The sequence below is a fragment of the Teleopsis dalmanni genome, chromosome 1, assembly GCF_002237135.1.
Source record: "Teleopsis dalmanni isolate 2A chromosome 1, ASM223713v2, whole genome shotgun sequence".
Lineage (NCBI taxonomy): Eukaryota > Metazoa > Arthropoda > Insecta > Diptera > Diopsidae > Teleopsis > Teleopsis dalmanni.
The window spans coordinates 160,826,774-160,840,531 of record NC_051846.1 but is presented as its reverse complement, the minus strand read 5'-3'; the positions used below and the strand labels follow the sequence as shown (position 1 = coordinate 160,840,531).

The 13,758-nt window shown below is 28.2% G+C and overlaps 2 protein-coding genes across 3 annotated transcripts; both read left to right on the top strand.

Annotated features, from left to right (window-relative positions):
• The first annotated feature begins 1,341 nt into the window (after positions 1 to 1,341).
• LOC119669697 lies at positions 1,342 to 4,472 on the top strand. The gene is made up of 4 exons (XM_038079699.1): positions 1,342 to 1,435; positions 3,921 to 4,044; positions 4,108 to 4,271; positions 4,350 to 4,472. The coding sequence occupies exons 1-4, from the start codon at positions 1,382 to 1,384 to the stop codon at positions 4,401 to 4,403; spliced, it is 396 nt and encodes a 131-aa protein (XP_037935627.1). The 5' UTR covers positions 1,342 to 1,381; the 3' UTR covers positions 4,404 to 4,472.
• Positions 4,473 to 5,173: 701 nt separating this feature from the next.
• LOC119669698 lies at positions 5,174 to 13,509 on the top strand. Of its 2 annotated transcripts, none has more exons than XM_038079700.1 (4): positions 5,174 to 5,303; positions 12,896 to 13,013; positions 13,084 to 13,295; positions 13,413 to 13,509. In XM_038079700.1, the coding sequence occupies exons 1-4, from the start codon at positions 5,262 to 5,264 to the stop codon at positions 13,428 to 13,430; spliced, it is 390 nt and encodes a 129-aa protein (XP_037935628.1). In that variant the 5' UTR covers positions 5,174 to 5,261; the 3' UTR covers positions 13,431 to 13,509. The 2 variants fall into 2 exon arrangements, with proteins under 2 accessions (XP_037935628.1, XP_037935629.1); XM_038079701.1 differs by lacking the exon at positions 5,174 to 5,303 and adding an exon at positions 8,845 to 9,274.
• Positions 13,510 to 13,758: the final 249 nt, after the last annotated feature.

Genomic DNA, 13,758 nt, shown 5'->3' with positions numbered 1-13,758 from the left:
ATAAATAACATTTCAATGTGCCCATTTCATAAAAATTCAGTTCCCATAACCCTTTAAACGATACATTTAGCGATAATGTTGTGCTCTAAATCTTTAGAAATTTTTCTTTCTTGATTTATCTTTTATTTCATTGTTATTGGGTTGTTATAGTTCCAATTATGAGCATTTAACTTTACTGAAAAATACGCACACAATTAGTGACCCCCAACCGTAAATATGCAGCGTAGGCACTATGAAAGAAAAGTCGGCATATTCGATCTATAACACTTTATATATTGTTTTGAAATTATTGAAGCAATATTTAAATCAAAAGATAAGTGGCTAAATTTATGATCAAGTTTTCACTAAGGAATACGGAAATACCTAACATTAGCACGAAGCCGGGGTACAATTTATGGGAACCTTCTGCAAGCACCTTCAAGAAATGTTAAGCACATAACACGGCCTCACAAAATTTAAAAAAATATTTATATATTGTTTAACGTGATGTAGGTAGCTCATAGGTAGCTCAACCTTTACTAAATTGATACCTAAATCACTAGTAGACTTTGTCGGAGATTTCTTCTCATACCGAATAAAACCAAACTTGCAAAAAAAATCGAAATAATTTAAATTGAAATGAATAGTCACAAATATTGCCATACCTAAGATTTCTCAACCTAACGTTGAATATTGTTGACAAAAATTATATTCTCTAAAGAAGTTTTAGATATACTCAACGATTAGAATTTTAAATATATATGATAGAATTTTGTGAAATTTAAGTGATATTCCTCGGCGACTACACACTTTATTCTTCAAGCCAATTTAATTTTCAGTCTCATTAAGTGGTTTGCAGTTTGCAGCCCAGACTAGATGACTAGCATGACGTTGGGCTCGTTGATCGCTTACATGACATCACATCTGGAATTCATATACGCACTTTTACAGCAATCCGCCTAAAAGCTTTGAATCAAGCATTTTCATTTATTATTGTTTTATTTAATTTACTACGAAAATCTGCATGAGGTGCACTTCAGCGCGTCCACTTCAAGATGAAAAGTCTATTTCCTTCCTAAAGTATAATTAATTAATTGTTGCTGTGTTTTGTTGTAAACTTTTATTGTTGTTTTTGTAAACATTAACAATTTCATACATAATTTGCAAATGTCGATTTGATTTTCGTAATTTTTGTTGATTTCTTAGTTTACATTTCGCAGCGGTTACGTTCACTTGGAAAATTTTCAACAACAAAATCGAAAAAGGATACAAATAGACATAATATTAAAAAAATAATAGTTAATTATTAATTAGTGTGAAATATTTAAAATCAATTAATTATTTAAGTAAAATCAATCGCGATCGATAAATAAATTAGAATAAAATTAATAACATTCAAAAAATGTCACACGGTGATCACAAAGGACGTTTAACAGTCGTTAAATTTTTAGAACTGGTAAAATACTTTTAAAATCTCTTCGAAATCAGCCTTTTATTTTATATGTATGGATGAAAAAAATCTTTAGATAATGAAATAATGAGATCATAAACTGCATGTATTAATAAACTTTGAAGTCACTTTAAAACTAGACACAATATGATTAGAGTGTCGTAGTTATGATTTCGTCGAAGAGATATTGTGTAAATGTATTTTGAATAAAAATTTTTTAAAGAGTTGTTAAAAAGGATTAGAATTGGGTTTGATTAAAAGATCTGTGTCAAAAAGCAGGATAGAGACTGCTTGAGGGTGAGAAAAGTAATAGATGTTTTTATAATTAGCTCTGTCACTACCAGATACTTGGCATACGGTTTCTATCCACTATAGGGTTTCTTTTTTGTGAACGTCAACTCGACCTGTCCAATAATAATTACTTAAATACTCAATATACTTAAATACTTTTCTAGGGTATTAAGATGAATCTTCTTTTCAATTTCTATATTACTATACAGCTACGATTTAGTTTAGAAGAAGGATATTAGAATAACAGTTATTTATGAATTTGATCATCAGAAACTCTTTAATAAAATATCTGAAGGCTCTCATACGGCAGATTGAATGTCTAATACTTAGGTGGGAATTTGCATTGAGCTCAATATATATGTTAATGGTGTAGTGTTACTGATAACATTCTCCAGTAGTATTGTTATTTACATTTATATTATATTTATTATTATATTTAATCTAATAATGATTATATGTAATATAATTTATTTATAATATTTAATTATATTTAATTAATTATAATTGTATCTTACAGTGGTACAATTATATAAGTACCACTTTATAAGTGTATAAAGAGTTTAAATTCAATATAAATATTGGCAAAATGAAAGTAACCAACCAATATATTATAGAATACAACTAAGTGTAACCAATTTACTTGGTTTTAATGACGGTGGAGCTTCCTCTTTTATTCAAATAACACATAAATAACACATTTTTTGTTATCAGATACTCCGGTACCAGATAAATACCAGATTACAAGTCTTAATACGTTCACTTGGAGTGATGAATGAGGTTATTTTTGAAAAATCTGTATTTTGGATGTTCATCAAGCTAATTCATAGTGAAATTCGCATTTGCAAATGCAGTTGTTTCTTTTTCTTCTTCATACCCAAACTTTCTAAATATCTAATTGAAAGGTATGTCTATTTTTAGGAAGAAATGCCTACTGGTAATTAATTTTGGTACTTTGACTTTAGCTCTGTCCAGTAGGATTACGACATTAATTTTACGGATTTTAAAGAAAGTGCATAAAGCAACTGCTGCTCATATATATTTATTATTCTATATACGTTACTACTCAATATATTTGTATAACCTAAATTTTTCTTAAAGCATTCATTGCCCTTACATCCTAATTTCAATTAATTCTATCGGCCAAGGTATTTTTATCAATGAATACTATATGGTATTCTGGTATTCGTCAATATTGAAGTAACTCCAGAAGTAGTAGTCACATAAATCGATTAGTACTGAGTCTTTCCTTATATGTGGTGTTTATTTCATTCACATTAGAATCATAGCAGTAAATACAATTTTTTTGTATCAATTAGTATTATTTCTAAAAAGAAAATATGAGTGATTTTGCCACACTATACGCAATCCTTCAGCGAAACCGCTTATGCCACTCTAGAATAGAATCCACAAGGAAGAAAAAATTGTTTTCGACCAAAGACTACTTGGAGAAGGTCAAGCAAGAGAGAGTTGCGCAAATTTTTCAGTGAACTAAGAGCTATGCGCGTTATAGAAATAATTGAAAATCTTTTGGGATTAGGCTAAGTTCTTTCCAGTTTTGTTCAGCATAAGTAGCTCCCTAGTTCTGGCTTTTGATCGATATGGCATGGATTCTCTAGCTTGTCCGCAGGCAATTGTATTATCCAATCAGTCTGAGGTGCTCTTCTCAGTCACTCATTAATTTTAACCGCAGAATGGTAGTGGCTCAATATAATATGAAGCCGCCCCTTTTCTGGTTATTTCATCTGCTTTTTCGTTTCCCTCAAATCCGCTGTGCCCTGTTGATTACTAAATATTGATTTAAAACTTTAAAATTTATTCTTTACATCACAAATATAGTTTCGATGATCTGAAATATATTTAAATATGTTCTATTGGTCACCTTCCTCCAGATATGTCAGTATTCATACATTTTCAATTTTTTTGGCATGAAAAATCAAGAGTCATCGCTCGTTTGAGATAAGTCAGAATTAGTAAGCGCTCTGGAGTTACTTTTACTTAGAGAAGTGCCTTTCCAACTATACTAGTTTTCTTTTAACTCTTAATAATTAATGGTCAGTTATCACATATACATATTGTGCCACAAACTATTTGCTTATTTATTACACATATATGTAGGTATAATTTGTATGAAAATTTAAATCTCATATTTCTCTATAAGAAAGAAAGTACTTTATACAATATAATACGTTTATTATTTCAGGGATTTGCCATTGCGTGTCTGACATTGCATTTCTATAGTTTTAATGATCGTGACATCGTGACATCATTCCTTGCCACGGGTACTTTTACTGGCTTCATAATCGTCGTTGTTGGCGTGTTTGCAGGTGTAGTCTAAATTGTTATAAATTCTTATTAATCCTTGCAACAATTAATTATACACCCAACAGGTGTCCTTATGCGTGCTCCAATACACAAACGCATTGACATATTCTTTAGTGTGCTGGGTTGTGCCCTTTTTGTGACATCAGGTGTGTTCATAATCGAGTCCTGGGAGTATACGTTTCGCACACGTACACGTGATTTAGCCCTTATTAAGGCGGCGCTGTCAATTGTGAGTAAACATGATTACATGATTTTAAGGTATATCATAAATTTTTACTAAATTTTCATTTTTTTTTCTTTTTCGAAGGTAAATGGAGTTATGTTTGGATTCGATGCTATATTTACATTTCGCGATAAATAAAACTTTATTGTCTTTAACTATAAGGATATAAGAAGTGTATTTTTTTTTGTTTAAAAGTTAGAAATAAAATATGCCATTTTTTGTAAATTGTTTTAATTGCTTTTACCCAACCGAAATTTTACCCCAAATGTAAACCTACTAGTATTTTTATTTAACGAATTAATTTTTATTACTTAAATAATTGCTGTATATATATCCTTTTGCACGTACTCTACTCGTTCCATTTATTTCTGATGTTATTCGTTATTTTTTTACGTTTTAGTCATCACACAATCAGAGCTGTAAGATGGCGTCATAACGGAAATAATAGTGAAGTGAATAGTTTATTTTTATTCTATACTTAAGTGACCTCATAGCTTGACAAAATTAACAACGCAATGAAATGTTGCTAAACATGTCTAAACCTACATAACAATTCAATTGAAATCGTCTGGAAAGAGTTTAGCAACATTTATGTATGTGTCATCGAAAAGCCAAGCCATACTATATCTCATAAAACTGCATATTTTATAATTCTCAAGAAAAATGACTTATATAAGTAATACTACACATATCTTATACTACATATAACTTATATACAGTACTTTTTTAATAAAGAGTATCGCCATACAGCCATGGCATTCACGCTTAGTGTATCAGAAATCATTGCTTCGGTCAATTTTGAATCTTTATCAATTTCAGACTTTATCAGAGTGACGCTTAAATTATGTTAGAGAAGTAGAATACATTTTAACAAAACATCACTATAGCAACATAGATTATGAAACAAAAACTGACAGTTATAGTAAAAAGTTATAGAATTTTATTTAAAAGTCCGTAACTGAATTTTAAAATAGTTGTAATTTTAAAAAGTTAGCAATGGAGGTTACAATAATCTTTATCCTAAAATTAATTGAACTGGTAAGTGATAAATAAATCTAAAAGTTTCTATTTTTTGAATGTTAGTTGGTTGTGGTATTAAGAAAGCGGGACAGGGGTGGGTCAAAATACTCTTATAATTTTATTCAATAATTCTAGTTTCTAGTTTCTAGAACAGTGTTTTAGCAACACTTTTCTGACCAATGTGACGAAGTACACAAAGTCTTGTCTCCATAATCAAGTTTATATCCATATTTCTCTCTTTATCCTATTCTGAATTCCTTAACTTACATTGAAAACAACAACAATTTCAAATTTGACATGAACATGATTCTGTATGTAACATGGTCCAGAGGAACATTGCTTATATGAATTGTTTTTAATAGACGTATAATACATTACATCAATTTCTTATCATAGCAACATAGACTATGAAATAAAAACTGACAGTTATAGTAAAAAGTTATAGAATTTTATTTAAAAGTCCGTAACTGAATTTTAAAATAGTTGTAATTTTAAAAAGCTAGCAATGGAGGTTACAATAATATTTATCCTAAAATTAATTGAACTGGTAAGTGAAAATTTTTTTTAATATAGAAAATAAATCTAGAAATGATTCTTTTTAATGAATGTTAGTGCGTTTTGGTATTAAAAAAGCGGGACAGGGGTGTTGCAAAATACTCATATAATTTAATTCAATAATTCTTTGTAACAGAAAGAAGTCCTAGTTTCTAGAACAGTGTTTTAACAACACTATTCTGACCAATGTGACGAAGTACACAAAGTCTTGTCTCCATAATCAAGTTAATATCCATATTTCTCTCTGTATCCTATTCTCAATTCTTTAATTTACATTGAAAACAACAACAATTTCAAATTTGAAGTGACCATGATTCTGTATATAACATGGTCCAGAGGAACATTGCTTATATGAAGTGGTTTTAATAGACGTATAATATATTACATCAATTTCTTATCATAGCAACATAGACTATGAAATAAAAACTGACAGTTAGAACAGTGTTTTAGCAACACTATTCTGACCAATGTGACGAAGTACACAAAGTCTGGTCTCCATAATCAAGTTTATATCCATATTTCTCTCTTTGTCCTATTCTCAATTCTTTAATTTACATTGAAAACAACAATTTCAAATTTGACGTGACCATGATTCTGTATATAACATGGTCCAGAGGAACATTGCTTATATGAAGTGTTTTTAATAGACGTATAATACATTACATCAATTTATTATCATAGCAACATAGACTATGAAATAAAAACTGACAGTTATAGTAAAAAGTTAGAATTTTATTTAAAAGTCCGTAACTGAATTTTAAAATAGTTGTAATTTTAAAAAGCTAGCAATGGAGGTTACAATAATATTTATCCTAAAATTAATTGAACTGGTAAGTGAAAAATTTTTTTTAATATAGAAAATAAATCTAAAAGTGATTCTATTTTTTGAATCTTAGTGCGTTGTGGTATTAAGAAAGCGGGATAGGGGTGGGGCAAAATATTCATATAATTTAATCCAATAATTCTTTGTAACAGAACATCAAAACAAAAAAAAATTCTCATATTAAAATTGAAAACTAGCAACACTGTTCTAGTTTCTAGAACAGTATTTTAGCAACACTATTCTGACCAATGTGACGAAGTACACAAAGTCTTGTCTCCATAATCAAGTTTATATCCATATTTCTCTCTTTGTCCTATTCTCAATTCATTAATTTACATTGAAAACAACAACAATTTCAAATTTGACGTGACCATGATTCTGTATATAACATGGTCCAGAGGAACATTGCTTATATGAAGTGTTTTTAATAGACGTATAATACATTACATCAATTTCTTATCATAGCAACATAGACTATGAAACAAAAACTGACAGTTATAGTAAAAAGTTATAGAATTTTATTTAAAAGTCCGTAACTGAATTTTAAAATAGTTGTAATTTTAAAAAGCTAGCAATGGAGGTTACAATAATCTTTATCCTAAAATTAATTGAACTGGTAAGTGAAAATTTTTTTTTAATATAGAAAATAAATCTAAAAGTGATACTATTTTTTGAATGTTAGTGCGTTGTGGTATTAAGAAAGCGGGACAGGGGTGGGACAAAATATTCTTATAATTTTATTCAATAATTCTAGTTTCTAGTTTCTAGAACAGTGTTTTAGCAACACTATTCTGACCAATGTGACGCAGTACACAAAGTCTTGTCTCCATAATCAAGTTTATATCTATATTTCTCTCTTTGTCCTATTCTGAATTCCTTAACTTACATTGAAAACAACAACAATTTCAAATTTGACATGAACATGATTCTGTATGTAACATGGTCCAGAGGAACATTGCTTATATGAATTGTTTTTAATAGACGTATAATACATTACATCAATTTCTTATCATAGCAACATAGACTATGAAATAAAAACTGACAGTTATAGTAAAAAGTTAGAATTTTATTTAAAAGTCCGTAACTGAATTTTAAAATAGTTGTAATTTTAAAAAGCTAGCAATGGAGGTTACAATAATATTTATCCTAAAATTAATTGAACTGGTAAGTGAAAATTTTTTTTAATATAGAAAATAAATCTAGAAATGATTCTTTTTAATGAATGTTAGTGCGTTTTGGTATTAAAAAAGCGGGACAGGGGTGTTGCAAAATACTCATATAATTTAATTCAATAATTCTTTGTAACAGAAAGAAGTCCTAGTTTCTAGAACAGTGTTTTAACAACACTATTCTGACCAATGTGACGAAGTACACAAAGTCTTGTCTCCATAATCAAGTTAATATCCATATTTCTCTCTGTATCCTATTCTCAATTCTTTAATTTACATTGAAAACAACAACAATTTCAAATTTGAAGTGACCATGATTCTGTATATAACATGGTCCAGAGGAACATTGCTTATATGAAGTGGTTTTAATAGACGTATAATATATTACATCAATTTCTTATCATAGCAACATAGACTATGAAATAAAAACTGACAGTTAGAACAGTGTTTTAGCAACACTATTCTGACCAATGTGACGAAGTACACAAAGTCTGGTCTCCATAATCAAGTTTATATCCATATTTCTCTCTTTGTCCTATTCTCAATTCTTTAATTTACATTGAAAACAACAATTTCAAATTTGACGTGACCATGATTCTGTATATAACATGGTCCAGAGGAACATTGCTTATATGAAGTGTTTTTAATAGACGTATAATACATTACATCAATTTATTATCATAGCAACATAGACTATGAAATAAAAACTGACAGTTATAGTAAAAAGTTAGAATTTTATTTAAAAGTCCGTAACTGAATTTTAAAATAGTTGTAATTTTAAAAAGCTAGCAATGGAGGTTACAATAATATTTATCCTAAAATTAATTGAACTGGTAAGTGAAAAATTTTTTTTAATATAGAAAATAAATCTAAAAGTGATTCTATTTTTTGAATCTTAGTGCGTTGTGGTATTAAGAAAGCGGGATAGGGGTGGGGCAAAATATTCATATAATTTAATCCAATAATTCTTTGTAACAGAACATCAAAAAAAAAAAAAATTCTCATATTAAAATTGAAAACTAGCAACACTGTTCTAGTTTCTAGAACAGTATTTTAGCAACACTATTCTGACCAATGTGACGAAGTACACAAAGTCTTGTCTCCATAATCAAGTTTATATCCATATTTCTCTCTTTGTCCTATTCTCAATTCTTTAATTTACATTGAAAACAACAACAATTTCAAATTTGACATGACCATGATTCTGTATATAACATGGTCCAGAGGAACATTGCTTATATGAAGTGTTTTTAATAGACGTATAATACATTACATCAATTTCTTATCATAGCAACATAGACTATGAAACAAAAACTGACAGTTATAGTAAAAAGTTATAGAATTTTATTTAAAAGTCCGTAACTGAATTTTAAAATAGTTGTAATTTTAAAAAGCTAGCAATGGAGGTTACAATAATCTTTATCCTAAAATTAATTGAACTGGTAAGTGAAAATTTTTTTTTAATATAGAAAATAAATCTAAAAGTGATTCTATTTTTTGAATGTTAGTGCGTTGTGGTATTAAGAAAGCGGGATAGGGGTGGGGCAAAATATTCTTATAATTTTATTCAATAATTCTTTGTAACAGAACATCAAAACAAAAAAAAATTCTCATATTAAAATTGAAAACTAGCAACACTGTTCTAGTTTCTAGAACAGTATTTTAGCAACACTATTCTGACCAATGTGACGAAGTACACAAAGTCTTGTCTCCATAATCAAGTTTATATCCATATTTCTCTCTTTGTCCTATTCTCAATTCATTAATTTACATTGAAAACAACAACAATTTCAAATTTGACGTGACCATGATTCTGTATATAACATGGTCCAGAGGAACATTGCTTATATGAAGTGTTTTTAATAGACGTATAATACATTACATCAATTTCTTATCATAGCAACATAGACTATGAAATAAAAACTGACAGTTATAGTAAAAAGTTAGAATTTTATTTAAAAGTCCGTAACTGAATTTTAAAATAGTTGTAATTTTAAAAAGCTAGCAATGGAGGTTACAATAATATTTATCCTAAAATTAATTGAACTGGTAAGTGAAAAATTTTTTTTAATATAGAAAATAAATCTAAAAGTGATTCTATTATTCTATTTCTGGTTAGTTAGTGCATTATGACAATAAGAAAACGGGATAGGGTTAGGGCTTCGGGAAACATTCTGTGTAATTAAGAATAGTTGCAAAATATTTATGGAAATTTATTCAATAATTAATGGTAATAGAATACCAAAGACAAAACAAATAAAATCTAATATCAGATTATACGACTGTCTCCATTCTATAAGAAAAGACTTAAAGGTTATTATCTTATCTGCTTTGGCATTATGGTATAAGAATACAAATAAAATACTTTTAAGCTAACGTTCCGTTGATTTTTTTCAACACTGTCAGGGGTCTCTAAGATTCATTCTATTTAATATTTAAATTGTTCATTATATACAATTTTAAAGAAATTTTGCCTAACAATATTGAATATCTTCAGTATAAGAATTGCTTGCAGTAATTCATAATTTTACAACAAATGTTGCCAGTTGTATTAAGAAATATTTTGTGTAGTCGTAGTTTGTTTTTTCGACTGCTTTGAGATTTTCGATCAAACTAATTTATTTGCTTTAATTTTTAAATTAATTTTGTTTTAATTTTTCCATGTCAGTAAGAAAAAATTCAGTTTCATAACGAGATACTTTTTTATTTCGTTATATTTATGTAAACCATCCATGCCTTCAATACAGAAATGTTGCACAGTTTCCATTGATTGTTGCCAGTATAGAAATTCTTATCAACAAAAATACGGGTTTCTGATATGTGCGAAGCTTTTTATAGCTGTTGAGTGTTTGGCAACAAGAATATTGGTTTCTGCTGTTTCAGTACAATGTAGATAAATAGTTTCGGAGAGAAATTTGTGGAATTGTCCTTTGAATAAGTACATAAGTATATGTACGTGTGCATATTTTTCACTTTTAATAATAATAATAAGATATAATAAGTACATTTGTAAATAATGATGTCATATATATCGTTGTATTCTTGATGTGTATATATATACATTAGTTATATTTGCTATGTATTTCAACAATGTGAAATTGTAACTGCCATTCAACAATAATTTCCATTTGTTTGTATATTTGGCCTTGAAAATACTTCAGTATCTATGTAATTCGTATATGTGTTATTATGTTATGTCTTTTAAGCTTCTTATTACAAAACTCAGTTTTATATGGGCCTGAATTTATATGAGGAATTAACCAAACTGTCTTGTTTTTGTATGTCGAATAGCACACTAACAGCAGAAAAATACATACATATATAGATACATTGGTACATAGGTATAAATTTATGCGTAGTTCATAGTCTGTCTCATACTTGCTTGAGAACCCCTCGCTTTTTGAGCAAAGTTTTTGTATATACAATCTTTATTTGTATCTTCCATATTCACATTTAAGTTTGTACTTAGATTTGATTTTATTTTTGTTAAGATACTGAAATGGTCTCATACTAATCTCATCAGTTCAATTTGCTACGTAAATTGCTTTACACAATGCGTATTTAATTTGTTTTGATTCACAGTTCTAATTCTACATGCGATATACAATACTAATGTACAGATACTACACAATAGTAATATATCTATACTATTGTATATATATCTATACAATAGTAATATATATACATACACACGTTTTTTTTTGTTTCTCTGTTTTGTAGTTTCGTTAAAATTATTCACAAAAATATTATGGTTTTAGGCTAAATGGATTTTGGTCATTAGTTTTCGCTCGTATATATGATGATGTCATTCCTTAAATAACTTTTGGTGTTGTGTTGATTATTTTGTTCCGAATACGTCATATAAACATGAAAATGAAACCAAACTTTAAGTCATGTTTATATATTAAAAATAGTAGTAGAGATACAAAAGTTCTAACATATAATTAGTAATATTACTTTTATGTATTTCTAAAGAGGCTTGAAATATAATTAAAAATTTTGTTAATTTATCTAATATTTCCGTTCTTTTGATTGATGTTATTTTACTCATCTTACAAAATATTAAAAATAAAATATAAAATAAAATAATATATATAAAACATAAATATAAGTTACTACAAATAGGTAAGGTTGGTTTATCTTGGCTGGACATAAGTTATACAAACAGATATTGGTCCCTACCAATGCCAATTAAGCAAGAACCCCGTAGTAGTCTGGTAGGATGTTAAATCATATAGGATATTGATAATTTTTTTTACAATTTTTACAAAAAATGCTTCCTGCGGACGTCTTCGAATTTCCTAAATTGTAACATCAGCGAATTCTCAAGATCTTTATTACCAGATTTTGGTATTTTGTATACGGCACTATTGGTATAGTACTATTCGCTAGAAAAGAAAAACCAACAACAAAATATATTGAAAAAATGGTTTTAGCACTTTTTTAGAATATAATTTCTTGCTATACAGCTACTCACTATATGTCTATAATATCAGCATAAATCGAGTACAGATTTTTTTTAAATGCAATTTTTAACTGGTCCATCTGTTCATGACCTAATTTTTTATATATTTATCAATTTTACTGTGTAAATTTTTAAGATGTGTCTTCATATCTTGTTTAAATACCAGCTGAACAGTGTTCTATTTAATACTAAGTATTTCTACCTCCAATACAGTCATAATTCTTATGAGGACGGTAGTTAGTATTAACGTAGGTGGAACCAACAATTTTATTGAGAATATTACAGGGCGAAGGACCTAACAGTTGAGTTCCTTTTTCTTAAAATTAAGCAGTTCAGTTCTTAACTTTAAAATTAATTTGAATGTTGACTCACAAATAAATAAACACTGAGAATTTCGTTCTCAAGAACCCCTAAAATTGTGTTTCGTTAATCATGTTTTTGTACGATATAGATAGTAGTAAGGATAATATTCTCCTATATCATACTATATTAATATATATATTTAAATAAATGGATTTTTTGTTTTTATAAATATTTTTGTTTATCCAGAAAAAGCGCTTAAATTATACAATTTAATTATAACTGTGATTTCTTTAAGGCTATAACAGTGGCTTGTATTGTCTTGTGGGAAATAATAGGGTTTCTGTCTACTGAAATATTGCTAGTTATCGGTACTATTGCGGGTTACGCTATCATTTGCGCCATTTTTACAATTGGTGAGAGTATCTATAAATTTTCTTATTAAATTTTACTGATTTTTTCATAAATTCATAAATTATTTTCAAGGTTACATCTTTAATTCGATGGCACCCAAACTTTTGAATATTTTATTTTCTGTTGTCGGTTGTATTCTGTTTATTGCATCAGGAATTGATGTAATTCTAGAGTGGGAGAGCGATGAATTTGCTGGAAGTAACCGAGTTTGTGGCCTGACTGCTGGAGGTCTGATGATTATTAACAGCGTTGTATTTTTATGGGAAGCAATACTTCTTCATAGGGTAATTTTATGACTAATTTGTTTCATTTTAAAAATAATCTTATTGATATATAACATACATACACTTCATAAAGAAATTTCAAAAATCTCATATCAATAACTTTTTTGTGTATTACAGGGAGGAAGTGTTGACTAATCAAAGAATGGCTTTTTGTATCCCAAATTTTTAGTCTTAGTCGAATTTGATTTTTTCGAAAAATTAAAATCATTTGATTTGGCCATAAATTTAAGTTGTTGTTGATTTGATAATTCAATAAATTTCTATTGATAATTACAAAATCGCATTTGTATTTATATTAATCTATGTGCAGCTATTTATATTATATGTGAAAGTAACATTTATAAGTAATACAGCTAACCTTTTACTGTTATGATTTGTTTTTGATTTTGCTCTTAAACTTTTTCTAGTTCAGTCAGTCTACTTGATTCTAACATTCGTTAGTCCTTTGTTACTGACCACAATG